We start from the raw sequence: 21099 nt of genomic DNA on the forward strand, positions 1-21099 counted from the left end.
GAGAAATAACTTAAATGATCATCGACTGTACATTAATCAATAAATCAACCGATTGTTTCAAGTTCACCAAGTGGGAAATGTATTGACATAATTATCAATGGTTGTGAATTGTGTTTTTTTTTTCAGTATAATATTTAAGTTACTGTAAATGATAATCGAATGTTACAATAATGAATAGATCAATAAGTCATTTCAATCCATTACTGTGATTTATGGCTTATGGTTAAATTCTGATATATTGATTTAATGCTGATCCATTGTGTGAGCTCATTGAGGAGGAATAACACACAATTGATCAACCTCAGATTTGTTAAATGTTTCTGTTGTTTTTCAAGTGTTTTTCATTCTCTGCTTGTAAAGAAGTTTAAAACCACAACCTTCATCCAGACATTGGAAAGGGCCTATCGCAATGCTGCTTTCGATTGTGCGTTCAGCTGTTTACCGAAAGGTTGGTGGTTTGAGTCCGACCAGGGACGACATGTTTTTATGCTAATTAACTATTTGTGTATGTTATCCAATCTCACAATGTCATCCTGTGTAGCAATTGGCCCAGATCCAATATCACATTGGACATGAAAGCCACAATTGGCTGGAGAGATTGGAGTCTAGACGCTGCGGAAACAGAATTTGGCTATTAAGCTACAGGTTGGTGGTCCACCATGGTATAACAAGCTTTTACGCTAACTTCCTCATTGTGGGACCGATAACTGTTCTCCAATATCTATACGTCATCCAACCTCACAATGGAAAGCAGGGCCGCGATTGCAGCTATCCAATTTCATCCCGGGTAGCAATTGGCCTTAATCCAGTCTCACATTGGAATTGAAAGCCATGATTGGATGAGAAGACTGGAGCTCAGACGCTGGGAGAACGACATTCGACTATTTAGCTACAGGTTGGTGGCTGAGCCCACTCAGGAGTGACATGCTTAAGCTAACTTCTTGCACTTCTCTCAATTTAACACTCAGCACTCATTTGAATGGAATAAGTCAGATGTTGCAGCTGAACCGGGACCCAGTTACTACACAGATCTGACAGAAATACATTTAATTTCACTATTTCGTCTCAGTAACCATATTAATTTGAAATCATGTGTGGTTTATTATAATATTATAGATATATTTAATAAGTTTTATTTGAATATTTGTGAAACCTAAACATGTAACAGATGCTATTGACTCTCTCTATGTGCAGAATATTGAATGTAAAATAAATCATTCACTGTTTTTCCACATCACAACCTCTTACCACTATACTTCAACTATTTTTACCGGAAATTGTTCAAATTAGTGTCCTCTTGCACATTATATGTATAACATATACAAATTCTATAACATAATATTAAACTATTATTCCACTTGTGTGAATCTGCCTGCGACTTTCTAACATGTATATACCTTCACACCTTTTTATTTTCTTATTATATTGTTTACTGTGAATTCATACATATAGCTTTTTAGTTTTGTTCCTTTTGTTATATATATTCTAATACTATTATTCTGTATCTATATTTATTTTCCAATTTTTTATTCTTTTAACTTTTTTATTCTCTTCCTTAACTCTGCCTGACAATCTGCTTTAAAGTTGCATCTCATTGGATCTTATTTCAGAAAACAATATGCAGAACAACCAAGTTCTGTTTGATATATTTTTTTGTGCAAGGCTTTATTAATTCACTTTATTTGTGTGGTTTGTTAAGGCTGCTCAGCTTATGGGACAGTGGTTACAACTATGACAAGACCTTCTGTGCTGGACACATGCTAACTCAGTTAGAAGTTTACAAATTATTGACTGACTCATCACAATAAGGATCATACAGAAGTGGGATTCCAGATAGTTTGGTGGCTGGGAAAAGAAAATGAAACCTTTAGCTAAACTTAATTAAAAAACCCATCATTACTTTCAGGTTTTACATGTTATCTTAAAGCTGAGAGAGCAATGTGCTGAGAGGATGGTGTGGAGGTCACACACACCTCACATGGACTCTCCAGGAAGAAAAAATTCCCATGAATCCAGTGGATTCACGCTGATTTTGGCCAATTAGTGCAGTAGAGGAGAGGGGGTGTGGGAGGGAGGGAGAAGCAGCACTTTAATCAGGACACACCGTGGATCAGGGATGATAGAGGAGCACTGACCGAGTGCAAGCTGCGTGTTGGAGGGTGACGAAGAGGAGGCAGGTTTGAGAGTCATCCAACGATGGAGCTGGATTCCATTTCCATGCCAAAGTTTTTATTTCATCACACCTCGCAGTGGATGTAAAACCACCGCTGGAACGCGCCGACGTCCGCGCTCCTATTGGCTGCGCGCAGCGTCGTTCAGAGGAATGACGATGTTGCTGCTATAAGCAGCTGATGCTGAGGGTATGAACACGGAGCCTCTGAAGAACTGTTGACGGTACACGGACACCCCGTCATCGGCGGTGTGTCTGCGGATTGCAGCTCATCTTCGTCCACAGACTAAGTGAGTATGGGGGATTTGATGGTGTCACGACGCGCAGGCCTCTCTCCCACTGTCACGCCACATGATGTTTCCTCGTCTTCATCATTTTCACGGGCATGATGCTCGGGGCTTCACAGATTCAGCTCCATCACCTCGAACAGGCGACACATCACATCTGCAGGTAAAACAATCATTCAACGATGGACGAGCGGCGATGGCTTCATTTTTATCCTTAGTGGGGGGATTTTTTGCGTGCGTAAAATCACGTCCAAATGTGTGTTTGTGGGTAAACGCTATTCGTGGATGTTGTTGTGCAACACTGTCGTGAACACGGTGCGTGGACAACGTTGTAATGGATGCACTGGTTGCTGTGTAGGCTGGAGAACGCGTGGAAAGCGGTGGATTGCTGGTGCGCTCCGCAACGCAGCGATTAGAGAGACGCAGTTTCGGTGCAGAAAGCGCAGCATTACTACCCCTCTCTCTCTCTCTCTCTCTCTCTCTCTCTGTCTCTCTCGCTCTCTCTCTCTCTCTCTCTCTCTCTCTCCCTCCCTCTGTCCTGCTCTCTCACCTCATTCACACACGCGCACGAATACCCACACGCACGCGGACGCACGTTCCTGCCCGTTAAATTCACACTCCCGAACTCACTCATCCCCACCACTCGCCCCCCACTGGCTTTCTGCATGACACCAGTAGGGGCATGTTGCAACAGCCCAGTCCTTCTTATAACTGAGGACTTTCCCAGAGCTGTTTCCACGTTGTTTCCATTAACCAGCTGCAGTATCAATAAAACTGCCTCTTGTTCTGCACCCATTTTTTAGGGAACATTTACTCGCATCCCGCAGTTTTTCTCCATTTGCAGGCTTATGGAAGGGGGGGGGGGGGGGTATTTGTGATACACTGTGGATCCAATCACTCCCCGGTTGCAGCAGCACATCCTTAGATGACTAGTCATGGATGGCCTCAACATCCACCTTATCTCTCCCCCTGGAAAGCTGTGTGGGGTGTACACTGCATTGGAAAACGCCCACTCTGACACATGAGCCAAATCAACATTAAAGTGTTTTTTTTGCACCGCGGAATAAATCAAGTGTTACACAAATGAAGTTGGACTGATTCGCGAGGAGCTTTGATGGTTCCACTCCAACAGCATCCACAATACAAAAGAGGCCTTTTAATAATCATGGACGGTTTTTGGACGTGTGACAGACAGAGATTTAAGGCTTTTGAGACGATTGCTCCTTTTCACGCTTAAAACAAAAATATTTCATCATTGAGTATTAAAATATAGAAAATGCATAATTATGTCCTGATGACGTTGATGATTCTATACTGTAAATCCTAAATCACTGGAAACGTCGGTACCACATTTCATGGCAGTTCATCTGATAGTTGTTTAGACATTTCACTAAAAGTCAGCATCAGAAGTCAGGGGATGACTAAAATCAGCCGGGTACATCCTGTGAGAACCATGAATATTTGCACCAAACATTGTGCTGACCCATCCAGGAGATGTTGAGATATTTTACTGGTGGAAAAAGTCAGCGGATCACTAAAGTTGGCAGACACGGATGGATGGACATCCGAACCAAATTCCATAGCGATCCATTCAAAGGTTCTTGAGACCTTTCAATAAAGCTGCTTTCATACATGCACTGAACTCTGGGTATTCTCCTGAAATTATCCAGAGGGACTGTATGTGAGAATACAGACATCTGATTCAGTTGCTCTGGACATTCAGTAGAGTTACTCCTGCTAGCCCCCCCGGGTCGAAACTCTGGAAAACGTCTGTGTTAGGCCATGTGAGAGAACAGTAGGATCATGTCAGGAGAATTCACAGAGAGTGGGTGTGTCCTTTACATTTCTAAGATGCGATGGATGCAAAACAAAAAGAGTTAAAATATCTCAGGATAAAAAAGAAGTCTACAAGACGTAGACTCGTAGAGGAAGGCATGGATGAGATTCTAGAGCTTGTGTTGATAGAGGCTGGGAGACACCACTCCTCTCCTGAGCACAGAGCAGATTTCCCTGTTGTTATGAACACGTCTGGTGCAGAGAATCTCCCGCTGCGTTCTGCATGTGTGAAAAGGCTAAATCTGGATAAAGTCGGGACCCTAATGTCCGGATATCTTCTGGAGTTTCAGGTCTGAAAATGGCTCAAAATGGTGTCGTTAGAGGAACAATCAGCAGGAAGACTGACCCTGTAGGACATTTCATGGTGTCCAATAATTGTTGAGAACTTTCTAGTCTGGTCCAACCAATATATTATTCTGACCAGTTGACCTGGTGCTCCAGAGCAGGCATGGCTTCACGCTGCTGCTGCCAGTTATTACATATGCACTCCAGTGATTCCCCGCAGCATCATCCTGGTTGAACGCATGGCCCGCTGGAGTAGAAGGGATAGAACGGGGGTGTGGAAGTCGTGCAGAAGTCATCCATGATTTAGATCTGTCCTGAAGGAAATGCCTCTCTCTACTGTACATGTCCTAGTTAGCTGCCATCTGTGCCAGGAATAAACCGCCTGTGCAAGGAACGATGGGAAGTTGGAGCTTGGAGTGACCCTTTCACGGCATATTTTTAAAACCTTGTTTCTCCGTTTTGTCTCCCATCTTCCAGGTAGGACCGCTAAGAGGTTTGGACAGAAGGACGTCACGCACAACCAGGAGTCACGGAATAAAGGGAGTTCACAGACGATTGAAACAACTGGAGAAAGATCCATGATTAAAAGAAAGTGAGAAGAAGAAGAAGATGAAGAGTTAAGAGTTAAGATGGGGTGCGGTCAGGTTACTTTGCTCCTGGGCTCTACAGTTCCCTCCGTCAGATGCCGGTCAAAGCAGGAGTCTCCTCGCTAACACTCGAGCAGCTTGTTTCACCCGCTGGAGGAATCCCCCGCTCGGTGATGTGATGAATAAGTTTGAGGTCCTTGGCATTGTGGGAGAAGGTGGGTGTTTTTTTTTTACACAGCAGATCCTAGTGCATGTTTGTTAACCTACAAATCTGACCCTGGTGATCAGGGCCAACGAGGAGCCCGATGTCATCGACTGTAGTTCTTCATGTAAGGTTGTTTTGGCAGCTCATGGATCAGTTTACATTAAACAGCTGACCTGCACACTTCACATTTTAAAACCAACACAGAAGGATTGTTAATGTGAGGCTGATAAACTGGAGAAGATTGAGAAACAGACATTAATCCGTAATAGGGTTTTATCCAGCTGTTTTCTCGATGTCTCGACATTTTCCTGAGATTTTCCGAGTCATTTGCTGCAGACGTTTTCCGGAACTTTTCCTTCCAGCTCTCTAGTGAATAACTAAATGTCTGAGTGACCCCGTGTGTACGGCTGCAGAGCGGTTTCACTTAAGCGCACTTTGGGAAAACACAGCAGTAAAAGCGGCGACTGATTTGTCCTTCATAAACGATTGCTCACATGTCACAGTAACTCTAGTTTCATTATCAGCATCGGTTGTGGCTCACTGCTGTTGTGGTTGTGTTTCCGTTGTGTGGCTTTTGTAGTTTAGTTTTCACAGTTTGTATTTGTGTTGTGACTTCTGCATTTGTGTTTTATCTGTTCAGTCCACGCGTTACAAATAACCAATGCAGGAACAAACATTACAGCAGAGTCAGGAAATTCTTCTCCCCCCACCTTCGATGAGCTGTTAGCAAAAACTGAGAAGTGCAATTTATATTTCTATGTCCTGTTCTGCTTCCTGCGTGTTCTACTCTAAACAACTTTAGCCAGATCTTTTTTCCTGTATCTCTCTACTTTATAAGAGAAGCCTCACTGTTTCCTGATTCATTTCATCACATATGTCTATCCAGTGTCTCGAACAGGAACAATAATTCTTCTCTGAAAGTATTTCCAATTGCCTCCATTTGACATTTTTCTCAATTGTGGTTACATAACTGTAAAATCCTCCATCGGTGTTTCACATTTTAAAAACTTCCAGCAGCTCAAAGGCCGTTATCCATCCCCATCCCAACAGGCTTTTAATCTGCTGCACGTGTCATAGTGTAATTTGACTAGGCTCAAAAAAGACAGAGCAGAATTAATTAGTGAATTAAAACAGTATTTGGGTTGAAAAGAGAAACTCACAACACCAGAGTGGAGAGTCTGAGGAGGATTAGTGCTGAGGAAATGCAGATTAAGGTGAATTGTGAGATGTAAAAGCACAACTAAAATAACTGAACACCAGAGAGAACTGCTCCTTTCACATTTTGGGTCAACAGACATTGTTTTCTTTTAATGTAACAAATATTTGTATTCTCACAACTAGGTATAGGCAGGTTAGGAAAGATTTATCAATATTCAATTTACATGGACACCAATATTCTGATATTAAGCCAATAATCTGTATAAGACTCTGCCATGTAAACAGTGTTTTCTTATGATCTTAAACTGAATGAGGTCAAACCTGGAATAAGCGAAAATCAAATTAAGAAAAACATCTAGACTTTTCCATATGCCTGTTTCTGTTAGATCCCTGTGCATCTGTGTTAGTGTGTTTTTGCATAAGGGTGAAAGCTTGGTCGACTCTTCCTCTGTGGGATCAGAGGTCAGAAGATGAAATAAATGAGAATAACAAATTAAACCCTCGCTGCACATGAGCCTCAGATATTTCACAAATGTGTGTCACACATTAAACTACGTGCCCATTATTCCTGTCAGTCAGCTGTTTCATTTGAAGCTGATTCCAGTGAGGTGCACTGACATACATCTCCACGTCACTCTGATGTGAGACGACAGAAGAACCCAGTGCTTATTGTACTGTTGATAATTCTCATGTCAGCATGTCAGCATCTCAAAATGTTACAAACAAAGAGGAGTGCAGTGTAATGATTTAAAGTTGTTTTAGTTATTAACTTGTTTTTTCACTAACCCTAATGAATTAAAGATTTCGTAAGGCAAATAACCATTACACAATATACATTTTTTTGTATTATCTTAAAGTATTTATCGATGTTCTGTCTGTCTCTCTATTTGTCCTCGTGCAGGAGCGTATGGAGTGGTGCTTAAGTGCAGACACAAGGTAAGACAGCATTTTTCCTTTCTGTATGTCTTAACGTCCCTTTGTATGAAAATATTGTTGGTTTGCAATATCGTAATATGAAGTCTCCGTGTCCTGGTGCATTTTCATGGAGAGATTATGAGGAAAAAAACAAACCAAATATTGGCTTGTGTGAAGTGAAAAGCTTTCAAAATCCTAAATGAACACGGACCTGCATCAGCTAAATGAGACCTACCAAAAATGTCAGAAATCTTTCATTTGACATGCGCTATGGCTTTTTAGTTTGGTCCATGTCCCATCCACCAACATGGAGCCGCTCAATACGCTTTCGCTTCACTTTTTGGGAGCTGTCATGTAGTCCAGACTTATACACAAAATTGCCATGTCTAATGACGCAATTTTCAAAGAGCAACAGCCAATGGGGAAACTCGTAAAAATCGACCAATATCGTAACTTCTTTCAATGACGTGATCCTGTGATCTTCTTTTCATCCACTCGTCTAAGTGACTTTAAACAGGATGTGGTTTTTACTGAGGATCCTGGTCCAGTGTTTAAATCCATCAACAGTGTTAGCGAAACATCCGAGTGGTGTCCTGGTTTGATGCAACAGGAACAGGGTTTAGTGCAGATTACTGCAAATATTATTAGCACCTGTATTCAGGCCTCTGTTATTAAAGTGACGTTAATGAAGAGTTTAATCTCAACGAGAGCGGCAGGTTCTGTGAAGGTGACCCGTCAACAATCAGTCTTTTCTCTCGTAGTCTATCAAAGGATTGTGTTTGACACAGTTTACATATGATACCAATGAATCCACACTGTGCTTAATAAACTACATAAATTAGGACAGACATGCCAACTGCTTTATGACACATCCCCGAAAAAATATAAAGGAGCTTTAGCTTTTGCAAAATGAGAAAGAAACAGTCACAATAGTATATAGTAACGTCACTGATTAAACTCCAGTGGAATAATGCTGGACTCTATGGCTTAGTGGATGTAATGATGTGAGTCGGCTTATGTCCTGTAACATGTCAAGGGAAATATCAATGGAATACTCTATTAGCAACTCATGGAAACATTATAATCAAAATATTGTGTCCAGAGGTGAAAAATAATCTGTTGAGGAACTGTCTGTACCTGCATGTGTTTTTGATTGTAAGCAAAAGTCAAATTTATTACTACCATTACTAATGCAGAACCATAATGTTAGAAGTAGTGACAAAATCAAATACAGGTAAGAAATCAAGATCCCAAATGAATGACGCATTTACTGATGTTGAGATTTTAACCCCAGATACAGCAATTCTAAATAATCACACTGTAAAACATATTACAATTTTGGAACAGTAGTACAGTTGTAATCCAGGAACTGTGGTATTCAAGAAATGTGTCATGTTAATAGTTCAATGTTCTGTCTCAGTGTCAGAGGGAAAGTCTTGTGCATTCACTTAATCCAGAGCAGAGGGATCTCAAAGTCTTCTTTTCTGAAGTGAAGGTAATTTTAGGTTCCTATTCCTGGGATGAAACTGTGACAAGACACTGCAGCTATAAAAAAAAAAGGCTATTTCTACATTTAGTCCTGTGAAACAAAAAACAAAGGGATCCATTCATCTGATGTCAGTATAACAACTAATATATTGTCACCGAGCACCTTCCTATCAGACCGTCTTATACTGGGCCTCGTCTTTAAAAAAATAAGACATGATAAGGTGTATCATGATGCCATAATTGGTGTTTAAACATAGAAAATAGAAACATAGAAAAAATCCTCATTGTAGGGAGGAGGTCTGGGAGTTTGGTGGGATCGTTTAATTCAGGAACCAGGAAAATATATAGTTTTGGTTAAATTGTAATAGAAATTTCACATCTTACATTTTCCATATTTAATCCACATATTAACAATCATTACCTTTACCTTTTCCTCCGTGTGCAGTAGACATGACACATGACAGAGTCTTATTCTATAGGTTCACTTGTTTATAGATCATACATATCCATAAAATGTCACCTTTTAATCACCTTTGGAAATACTTCTACTAAACTGAATCAAACAGCTACATTAATAAAAACCGTTGTGTAGTAAAGGTTCATCCGAGTTAATAAAGCGACATGTTCTGCTCTGGTTTTTAGTCTAATTTTACATTCGTCCATCTGTCAGCACATCTATGAAAATGATATATTTGTGAAAAACACCTAACCCCGCACATGAGAGCGAGCTCCTGTAGGAGGAGAGAGAGAGAGCGTTCAGTAAGAGATGGAAACACATCTTTAAATGTTTAATGCTGCTGCGATATCCAATGTGTCACAAAAAGACCCGATCTGTGTCAACGTTTTTGTTTTCTTTGCAGTTTTATGTGAAAACAAAATATTTTGAGATTTATATTCAGATATCCAAAACAAATCAAGCTTATTACTGCCCCTGTTGTTGAAGGGACTAAGCAGGAAATAAACAACAGGAAGTCAAAATCAATGTTTTTGACAGTGTCCCTCTTTACCCCTAGTGCTCAGTATTTGTCCCGTATGTTCCACTTGTGCATGTCTCTTTCATTTCAGCCCCCAAACGTGTCCCTTGAACACCAAGTTCCTTCAAAGCTTCATGAAAATTTCAAAAGCGCCATGAATTATATACATTGAGTGAAAATGCTTTACATGCAAACGCTGGCATTCTGGAGGCATGAGCAAAATGACACGCTAAGCAGAACGTGGAGGTTTGAGAGGAAGTTGCGGCCGCGACAGAGGCAGGTAGACGCCACACTGGAGCAGCAGCATCCGAATTTGTAAAAAAAAAAATCAAACTGCAACTGTCAGTGAATGTGGAAATCAGTTGACACATTTCTGTGTTTGGGCTCTGACTCAGGTCTTTTGTTAAGTGCTGCATTTGTGAGAGCGATGCGGCAGAAATGGTATTTGGGACAGAGGGGCGTCAGACTCTTTTGATGTGTGCATGTTTGCAGAGTTAACCACGGCCACCTGCACAGATGACTAATCTGTTGAAACATGGCGCTCGCTGACTCGCAGGGTCAGTGGGTAGCAGGGAGCGTCTGTGTCTCGCTGGCTGAGCCTCCGCAGAGAGGCCATGGAAATGTGATGAGGCTTTTTGGAAAATTACTTGGCTTGATTGTTGTTGTTTGAAATAAATAACTAATAGAGGTTATTTTGGAGAGAGAGGGGGAGAGGAAGAGAGAGAGAGTGAGAGGGCGAGACAGAGGATTGTAGTTATTGATTAGGATGTCTATTCTGTCTCAAGCTGAGACGTCATCTTGCTCAACCACTGCTCTGAAAAACAAAAGAAAAGAACCTCAGCGAGGAAACCAACAAGTGGAACAACGCAGTCATTTCAAATATGAAAAAACTAAATGAAATATGATGAAATCACAAAATATCTGGAGCACTAAAACTCAAATGCTTTTCTTAAACCCTGTATATATTCAATATAGTCCTATCTGGAAAAATCTGTCAATATTGGCTACTTAAGTAAAAAAGCTACATGAATAATATATTAATATATATATATACTATATTATAGTATATATATTCTGTATGTGGGTCTTATATCTATAGTTTCTACCATTATACCCAGTGCTAATAACATAGACTGTGCACAACGACTTGACAGCTTCCCTAAAGTGAAGCCAAAGCAGCTTGATGCCATCCCCTGGTGGCTGGTTGGACTATAGGTCATAAACCATGCCTCCTCCATGTTAGTGTATGGGACATAGACTAAATCAAAACTCAAAGCACATGTCAAATACAAGATGCATTTGTCCTTTACGGTACTTCTTATTACATTGATGTTTGTCCCAGTGTTCGTGTTTGTACTAAGTTGGTTTGAATTGGTTATTTAATGCTGTAAAAAGGGGATGAAACATAATGATTGACAGCTGAGACCGACCCACGATTGGTCGAGTGCATATAACATGGGACCTTGATACTGTGGATCAATCCTCCTATCGCTGATTCGGCTTCATTTCTGAACAGTGGGGGGGAAGTAGAGATATCCTCTTGAACCAGATGTTTTCATAGCTGTGTAGCATCGTTGCATGAATTTGATTCTCAAATCTCAGTTTCATAAAAAAAATTGTATCACCAGTCTAACTGTCGCTTTGTTAAATAGACGATATGTCTTTCAAAGCAGGAGGTTACTAAAATGTGACATGTGACATGTGTCACACTTTGATAACATAGTAGGGAATTCTTTCACAGACACAGGCCATGGCAATAAAAGCTTTGTAGCTTTCCTGCAAGAGAGCAGTTATTTTTACTTTTCTCAGCTGGAAGCAGGGCAAAGGAGTGCAGGGTGGCAGAGGGAGAGAGAGACAAGCAGCATGTGTGTGTGTGTGTTTGTGTGTGTGTATGTGTGTGTGTGTGTGGAGTGGACGAGATGGAGAGGGAAGTATTGAATATGAATCTATGTTGGTAAATGGGTCACCCTGTTAGGAGTCTAGCAGACCTGAGGAAATCAGAGGGGGGCCTGAGCACCGGGCTTTACCCCAGCCGGACGATTGATTTCTTCTATGAAGAAGCTAAACGCTTTTTAAACGTGTCCCAGTATAAATTATGTACATCTTCCAGTACAGTACATTACGTGTTTGATGGTTGATTTAATTAGTCGAGTGAATGTGTGCCAGCGTTTGTGCAATGTCCTGCCACTTTATGCAAGTGTTGTATTAGCGTATGTGGGTGTGTGTATGGAGGCTTATGTGTTATCTTGAATTTGTGTTTTGGGAGTGACAATAGCACAACCTACACGCCAGCCAGTGTTTCCTGGTGTCTATACAGTATTTCTATGCCGCATTGTATTGCTGACATGTTAATTAATTACCTCTAGTCTGTGTTGGCTATACATTGGCAAGAAGTGAAGAAGTGAACCCCACAGGGAAGTGAACTGAGTCACAAGTGTAAACAAAACACAATGTGCTTAAACTAATAACACAATTTATATATTGTGCGTCTGTTGGAAATATCCTGCAAATATTCACACTGCTGGTGGAAAAATAAGTGAACCCTTGTATTTAGTAACGGGTCAAAACCTCATTTAGCAACAGAAACTTCATCCAAATACTTTCTGGAACAATCTGTGTTGGTTGGTTGATTTCTTGGTTGGTTGGTCGGTTGGTTGGTTGGAAGGTTGGTTGGTTTGTTTGTTAGTTGGTCGGAAGGTTACCTGGTTGGTCGGTCGGTTGGTTGGAAGGTTGGTTTGTTTGTTAGTTGGTCGGAAGGTTACCTGGTTGGTTGGTTGGGTGGTTGGTTGGTTGTTTTCTTTGTTGGTTGGTATGTTGGTTTGTCAGTTGGTTAGAAGTTTAGCTGGTTGGTTGATTTCTTGGTTGGTTGGTTTGTCGGTTGGTTGGTTAGTTTGAAGGTTGGTTGGAAGGTGGGCTGGTTGGTTGTTTTCTTTGTTGGTTGGTATGTTGGTTGGTCAGTTGGTTAGAAGTTTAGCTGGTTGGTTGATTTCTTGGTTGGTCGGTTGGTTGGAAGGTTGGTTTGTTGTTAGCTGGTTGGAAGGTTACCTGGTTGGTTGGTTGGGTGGTTGGTTTGTTGATTGACTGGTTGGTTTGTTGGTTGGTTGGTTGTCTGATAAAAATAATTTAAATGTGGTTTCAGAAGGGGACTGTTGGGCCTTGGTCATTCTATTCACATGCTCTAACAGCATCACCTACTTCAAACTGACTAACAAACTCCTGCATCATCATCGGCTATTTGCATTTATTATTGCATTCCTGGCTGATTCCTGTGGAAACAAGGGAAACATTAAAGCTTTATTCTTCTGTGCTTAGTGACATTCAGGACCTGCTCATGACTTCAGCAGAAAATTAACGAGCCTAATGCTATTTTTAGCCGTGCTGACTTAACAGTGGCTCAAAAGGTAAATGAGTGGAGGTCAGAGACACCTCACACGAGCACAAGCATCATCAGCACGTTGCAAAGCCGCAGAGCTGGAATTGTCCCATATGTTAGCATGCGTGTTACTGGTCAACACTAAATGTGCCAGTTCGTTATTCAGACAAAGGCCTGGAGACTACAACAGTTCACTCACGATGCTGCTGGAGCTGTGAATCCATGTTGTGTAGTTTCATGGACTCTGTTGTGAGAATCTCGAAACACACATGGTTGTATTAAAAAACAGTGCGTTCACGCAAACAATCGGCTCGTGTGAGTGAGAGCGCGCCTTGTGACGAGCAGCTCCTCGTCATGTGGCCGCCGCTTCACACTGAGGCCTCTGTTCTCTGACCCTCTGCAGACAACAGGACAATAGAGGGAATGAGACAGAGACTTGCCTGTATGTCATAATTTCCTCTGCACTCATTGTCTTGGGTCCAGCATTGAGGGAAAATAATGTCATGATAGCATATTATTCACATGTTCCAGGATTTAAAGAAGAATGTGTTACTTGCAGGAAACTATAACATCACTCTTTTAGGTAGGTATGTTTTGACACAGTATTAGGGCTATGTATGTGATTTTCCCACTAATGTCGTAATATTGTCGTAAATTATGAGAATGAAGTTGTTAGTGAAAATAAAGTCGTAGGATTATGAGAGGAAAGTCATAATTGAAGATAAAGTCACAATATTATGATAATAAGGTAGTATTGTCACAAGAATAAATTAGAAAGATGAAAAAAAGACATAAAATGATTGTGGCAAGAAAATAATAGCAGGAATATAAAAATAGGTATTTCAAAAAAATGTGTCGTAGTATGATTTGCAGGATGTTAGGTTTATAGTGAGGACGCTCAGTCTTTATGAAAAGAGGTCGTGCACACCTCTGAACGACTCTCATCTGAATGTGAGATTATTTTCTCTAACTATGATGCTTTTTACATCCATCCCCTGAGTCTCCTCCCTCATTTATCAAGGACTTTAGCCCCACAAACTTTCACTCCGCTCATTAAAAAGCTCTGAACACAGAGTAATCTCACCCTAACCCAGATATTCTTTACTCATCTTCAACAACAAAAACACATTCGCAACTTCAAAGTCCAGGACATTGAGCCGGCTGCTGCATGTGGAATAGATTCTGTATCTGAGACAAGCGATGAACATTCCCATCATCAATCGATCCCTGCAGTTTCTTTTATTTTGACCATATTCCACTTTTTACTGTCGCTTCTCACACACAAAAAGGACCATCCCAATCTGGGTTTAAACCTTGTGAAACACAAGATTGCAAATTTCTCATGGCCGAAGCTTCTCCTGAATCTTGTTCAATCAGAGTAAAATGAAGTTGTCAGAAACAGAGCTGAGCCTTCTGTTGTTTTCCAGTCAAAGTGCACACTTATGTTAAATCTGTGGCATGCACATGGACTTTGAAACAAATGTATATGATAAATCTCTGAATCCGCAAACACATCAGCTTCTGCAAGGTCGTTCAAGTAATCTGATCCTTATTAACTGCGCCAAGGATGTGCTGTTTCTGTGTGTGCAGGCGCCCTGTGGTAAAATAATTCAAATGAGAGCACTGCCAATCGCTCTTCTGATGTTGACAGTGGGCAGGAAATCAATTTAAATATCCTCACCTCTTATTTCTCATTTCCACCTTTCGTTCTTCAAATTCTACTTATTTCTTACTCCTACTCTGATCTTTATGTTCCTTCGATGTGCCTTAGAAAGTCGCTGATAGCTTTGTTCGACGCTGTAAGTTTTTATCTTTTGTTTTAAACCCAAATCACGTCCTCACTTCTCTGCAGGAAACCAATGAGCTGGTGGCCATCAAGAAGTTCAAAGACAGCGAAGGTGAGTGAAGGGAGACATGGAGGAGGTGGAGGAGGAGGAGGAGGAGGAGGAGGAGGAGGAGGAGGAGGAGGAGGAGGCGATCGACCGCATCACCGCTGTCCCTTTTAATTTCCGTACAGAAAATGAGGAGGTCAAGGAGACGACTCTTCGGGAGCTGAAGATGCTTCGGACTCTGAAGCAGGACAACATCGTGGAGCTGAAGGAGGCGTTTCGCAGGAGGGGGAAACTCTACCTGGTCTTTGAATATGTGGAGAGGGTCAGCAGAGCGACGCTATCGTGTTGTTTTCACTGTGCACACATTCACTTTCACATTGCTGTTCTGCTGCATGGACTCTCGGTTTCAGGACAGTGAGGCTGCTCGGTTAAAACATAAAAAAGCATCACCATGGCAACATATGAACTATGCTGTTGGTGAATAATGGTATTCCCCACTGTGTTGCCAGGGTATCCAGCCAAGTGTTTATTTCATGACAGGCTTTATTTTCATGCTGTACTCGAATCATCTTAGCAAAGGTGTCCCCACTCTCTGCCCCGTCAGGGTTAAAACACCAAGACCGGGGAGAGGAATCCCCCACTCGGAGGATGATTTAGGGAAATACTTGAAAATGATTCATGTTTTAAAGCACACTTTCCACATGTCAAGTAGCTGAGGCTGCACCGCACATCCTGTATCGCTCTTCAGAGGTGACATTGCTGTTTGCTTTTGCAGAACATGCTGGAGCTCCTGGAGGAACTGCCCAACGGTGCAGCGCCCGACAAAGTCCGCAGCTACATCTACCAGCTCATCAAAGCCATCAACTGGTGTCACAAGAACGAGATTGTACACAGAGGTGAGACGTCTATCTGTCCTGCTGTCTTCATGTCCCTTTACTGCAAAATATATCCAATTGTTTGTGAGCTGCAGCTTTGAAACCTCACATTTGGCATGTTGGCCAGAGCCATCTTGTTTATTTGAAACCAGAAGTGACCATATTTGGAAGGGAGCTTGAGGACGGTGCAGATCCACCTACACCTGCGACCTGCATCCATTGGACGATACTAGCTGTCAGTGACACAATATCCATGCCTCAATGCAAACCGTGCTTTATCGTCTATTTGACTCTAAATGGGACCATGATTTACAAAATGAACATCATGCTGAATTGAAGAAAACTTGAAACATGTATGAAAAAACATGTTCCTCAGTAAAAGTTACACAGTGTTGCTTTAACAAGCTTTCGTATGTTTCTATTTCAGATATCAAACCTGAGAACCTCCTCATCAGCTCTGAGGACGTCCTCAAGCTCTGTGACTTTGGTGAGTCTTTGGTTTATGATCTTAACGGATTCACATTTTCACATTGAATTGTAATAATGAAGCAATCTGCTCTACGCACTCAGCTGATCTTTTGCTAGTGATCTATTTGATGTTGTTCTGCATGTGTGGATTCGTTTCCGATGCTGTGAAAATTATTTTTGAATCTGTGATTTCATTCTGGCCTGTTTGGATTATTTTGCTCAGTTCACAGTATAAAAAAAAATCACACCATTAATTTGTTAGCTTGTCAGCTGCGTGTTAGAAAGATCGATTCTGTCAGTGGGAAGGAGCCGAGCAGAAGTACAACATGTACTCTGGTGGTTGTTATAACAATGAATCCACCACAGCAAACCTACCTCAAAGTAGATATATAGAAGTACAAATATGAATGAACTGTATTGAAACAGAATAGTTTTGTGTTTTTACAGTTTCTCAGGTGTGAAGTTCATATTCAAATTTTCTTCCTCTTCAAAATCAAACTGTCAGTTCTCTTTGCATATTTGGCTAATGTGATCCCACTGAGTCATCTGGGGTGAGATCTGTATTATTCACTGTTGGAGCTGTCGATCTGTTTATCGTGATTGTTGTGATGAAAATGAACTCACTGTCCAGCAGTGATCTAAAGTCTCAAACCGCCTGCAGTGACATAACTGGTTCGAGTCCGGTCACATGCTGTTACTTAATTTGACTGTTGATTGAACTTTATTTTCATCAATTTGCCATTAATAGCTTTACATGAAGGACGGTAGATTTATGAATATTATCGCAGTCATAATGATCAGTGTTATGTTCAGTACCGGGTCGATGTGATTTTTGTATTGCTCTGGCTCAGGTTTTGCTCGTAACCTGTCGGAGGGAACTGACGCCAACTACACAGAGTATGTGGCCACAAGGTGGTACCGCTCACCTGAGCTGCTGCTGGGGTGAGTCTGTGTGTGAGTCTGTGTGTGTGTGTGAGAAACAAGAGAAACCACTAGACATACAATTTTTCCTCATTCTGTCACATTTTGCATATCAACCTTAGTATTTATTTAATCTCTTGAACACCATCATTTTTATAGATGAAGGTATCTCAAGAGGCACGGTGGTACAGTGGTTAAAACCATCATCTTTCCCCCAAGATATCCAATTAACACCGATAAATCTAAGTGTAAGGCGGCACATCTTGTCATTGGAGAAGATAACAAATTAAATCCATAAACATTGTGACGGAGTGATTTTGTTCCAAAAAATGTTTGTACAGATTTAACTATTAAAATATTAAAATACCTGTTAACTGATTTTCTGTCAGTGGACTAATTGGTTTAAATGTCTTTACAGGATGACATATTGTATGTTTCTTAATGTAAGACAATTTATGCCTAAGTAGCATAATACACATTACTTTCATGTGACACAAGAGGTTGTGACAGAGAGACAGGTGAGGTCTGAGGGACACTAAACAATATTGAAGTCAAGTTCAATTCAATAATATCAATAAACATAGTAATAACAACAGGTTAATAAGTTATATAATGGAGTACTAGAGTTGTGAAACACAAGGGTTAAATGTACTGTTTGTTATTGTTAATAACGAACAGTATATTTATTCCTTTGCAGAGATTTATTCATTTTGTACATGTGTTGCTAGTCCCAGAAAGTACTTTGTGTCATTTGTGTATTTTCGTCCACATCACTGTTAAACGTGTGTCGATGATTCACCTGCTTCAGAATCGGACATAAACCTTTTTCCGCTCTTCACTGAATCCTGAGATCAGATATCTCAGTTGTTTTCTATGCTTCTGTTGCGGCTGCTGCTAAACGTCCATTCTCGCTCGGAGACGGCTGAACGTCATCTAGCCTCGCTGCTGTAGCCTGATTTAGTAAATGCCCTGGAACATTTATTGAGACAGCGTTTGAATGCCACCCACTCAAATACTCTCTCGCTCCAACACCACCGCTCCTCTGCTTCTCTGCTGCCAGATCTCTCGCCATTTCTCACCAGGCTCCTCAGCTCCATTCCCTCAGAAATGACCATCTTTCTGATGAGAAATACAGAATCCACTGCTTTATTCTATAATGCAGCACCACCACTGATAATGTCCGACCCCTCACCGACATTCTCATTGTGGTTTCCTTTTCATTTGGTGGTTTCATTTTTATCACCACAGCCATTATGGTGTAGCATCCCTGTTGTTTTTCACCTGAGTGATGTTCCGTCTCTTCGTCTCTCTCCATCCGTCCCCAGGGCTCCCTATGGAAAAGCCGTGGACATGTGGTCGGTGGGGTGTATCCTCGGGGAGCTGAGCGACGGACAGCCCTTGTTCCCGGGGGAAAGTGAGATTGATCAGGTTGGTGAGAGAACAAGTCGCGGATTAAACAGCGTTAAATATGAGAAATCATAATCATTTTACTGTAGGTCTTCTCATCTGTGAAAGTTTTTTTCTTTATATCGTGTTTTTAAAGCAAATCTTTTTTAAGCTTTAACTTGCTCAGATAAATTGTTTGATTCTCTGTATCTGACAGACGTCCACATTTTTCAAATGGGACATCGCAAAGGACACTAGTAGTGTTTTGTGTCCTTGTGAGGCACCCCCCCCCCTCCCCCCAAATCAACGGACTGATTAATTTAGAGATTAGCAAAAATGTAACTAATCCTTTGTTATGCCACCATGAGTTTATTGATTTATTTGTTGGGATGACAGACAAGATAGCAACATTGAATATATGGATTTGCTGGCACATGCTCTCCCCTCATTTCCATCATCATCCCTTTCTCTGATGAAAGAGAGCTCTATATCTCCACAGTGCTGTGAATAAATAGATAATGACAGTAATTAACATCGATATGATGAGAGTGTGTCAGACTTCTCCTCAAACTGTCTGCAGATCCTCTTTTCAGCCTGTGTCTGAAACCCTTGATTTTAGCGCCTGTCTCTTTAAGAAATCCCTCCCAATAGAGCCCAGTCTGCTCTGATTGGCCAGCTGGTCTACCCTTTTTTGATTGGTCAACCGCTTGCAGTTGCAAATGTCGGCTTCGTGTCAGACTAGCCCTGAGATGTTCATTATGCACGGGGAATCATTAAAAATAAGTTTTTCATCGTTTTAAAAAGATGCTTATAAATATAATAAATATCGTAAAGTATAGTTTTGTCCATGAACTAATGCAGTCGATTCTACTGTCATGTTAAACTATGATGCTTCGTCTCTCCTCCAGCTCTTCACCATTCAGAAGGTTTTGGGTTCACTCCCTGCCGAGCAAATGAAACTCTTCTACAACAACCCTCGGTTTCATGGAATCAGGGTAAGAGACGTTCTTTCATCCTTTTGTTATTCGCTTTCTTGTTTTCTCTTCTTTGTCTTCGTCTTTCTACTCCTCCTCCTCCTCCTCTGTTTTACCTCCTTTCCTTCTCTCTCCAGCTTTGTGTCCTTCTCTCCTTCCTCCCCTCTCTCTCTCTCTCTCTCTCTCTCTCTCTCTCTCTCTCTCCCTCTCTCTATCTCTCTGTCGTGGCAGAGTTCCCAGCACCATGACTGAGTGGATTGCTGTGACTCATGAGCTAGGTGTTTGGTGTTCAGTTTAGCAGCAAGAGAAAATGTCCCAGACGACCAAACTAGACTTTGCGTGTGCGTGTATGTGACTGTGTGTGTGTGTGTGTACGTACGTGTGTGTTTGATAGTTTGTTTAGTGTGAGCTGGTGATAGATTTCTGTCAGATGTGTGTTGCGTTTAATGGCACAAACATCTACGTTATATTGAAAATCGTAATAGTAATTTTAAAAGTGCAAAACAAGTTCAGTTTGGATTTGAATTGTGTGTTTGTGTGTGTGTGTGTGTGTGTGTGTGTGTGTGTGTGTGTGTGTGTGTGTGTGTGTGTGTGTGCCAGTTTCCCTCAGTTACTCATCCTCAGACTCTGGAGAGAAGGTACCAAGGCATCTTGAGTCTTCTGATGTTGGATCTGATGAAGGTAAAAATACAAAGAAGCACAGAACTCAAACTAATCTGTCCACTGTAAACCTTTACACCTTTGTCAGTTAGTAATATATAAAACAGTAGTTTCCTTCCCTGTTTGTGTCTTTTCTCTTCAGAACCTGCTGCTGCTGAACCCCACCGAGCGTTTTCTGACGGAGCAGAGCTTGAACCATCCGGCCTTCCAGCCTCTGAGAGAGAGAGAGAGGCCTCCTCCTGCATCTCCCAACCCGCCGCGCTCCTCCAAGAGGAAAACACACCATCATGGAGAGAACACAGTTCCTACCAGGTTTCACTGATCCTTTATTTTTATTTAATGTCACAGTTTCTTCTTAACCCAGGGCTATTTGATATGGAAAGATCCCGATACTCAGAATGTAATGTGATTTTATAAGGTTTTTTTTTAATTCCTCCATGTCGGCCCCAACCAGTGGTCAGAGGAATTAGATGTCCAAACTGAAGTCCCCCTCCTAAAGCCTGAAACATGCTTCTGCGTTTTCACGGGCCCGTAAGCGCAAGAGCCCTTCCGGGTCCCTTACGTGCTTATGTATCCTTCCTTACGTGCTGACGGGTGTCGACCCACTTTTCTAAAATTTACGGCAAAGCTCCGCAAGCTCACTCAGCCCGCAAGGCTGTGATTGGTCTGCTCTACATCCCTTCTGGAGCTGCATTTCCGGTTTCA

At 41.5% G+C, this 21099-nt stretch overlaps 1 protein-coding gene across 1 annotated transcript in view; it reads left to right on the top strand.

Moving 5' to 3' along the window:
* The first annotated feature begins 2361 nt into the window (after window positions 1-2361).
* Window positions 2362-21099, top strand: part of cdkl5 (cyclin-dependent kinase-like 5) — a 28237-nt gene continuing 9499 nt past the window's right edge. The window contains exons 1-12 of the mRNA XM_053427211.1: window positions 2362-2620; window positions 5056-5380; window positions 7430-7464; window positions 15131-15176; window positions 15296-15432; window positions 15886-16006; window positions 16413-16472; window positions 17305-17395; window positions 18700-18802; window positions 19669-19755; window positions 20335-20415; window positions 20537-20706. Of these exons, the coding sequence (XP_053283186.1) occupies window positions 5344-5380; window positions 7430-7464; window positions 15131-15176; window positions 15296-15432; window positions 15886-16006; window positions 16413-16472; window positions 17305-17395; window positions 18700-18802; window positions 19669-19755; window positions 20335-20415; window positions 20537-20706 (968 nt within the window). The 5' untranslated portion in view covers window positions 2362-2620; window positions 5056-5343. The remainder of the gene's footprint in view (window positions 2621-5055; window positions 5381-7429; window positions 7465-15130; window positions 15177-15295; window positions 15433-15885; window positions 16007-16412; window positions 16473-17304; window positions 17396-18699; window positions 18803-19668; window positions 19756-20334; window positions 20416-20536; window positions 20707-21099) is intronic.

Source organism: Pleuronectes platessa, chromosome 1 (genome assembly GCF_947347685.1).
Source record: "Pleuronectes platessa chromosome 1, fPlePla1.1, whole genome shotgun sequence".
NCBI classification, from domain to species: domain Eukaryota; kingdom Metazoa; phylum Chordata; class Actinopteri; order Pleuronectiformes; family Pleuronectidae; genus Pleuronectes; species Pleuronectes platessa.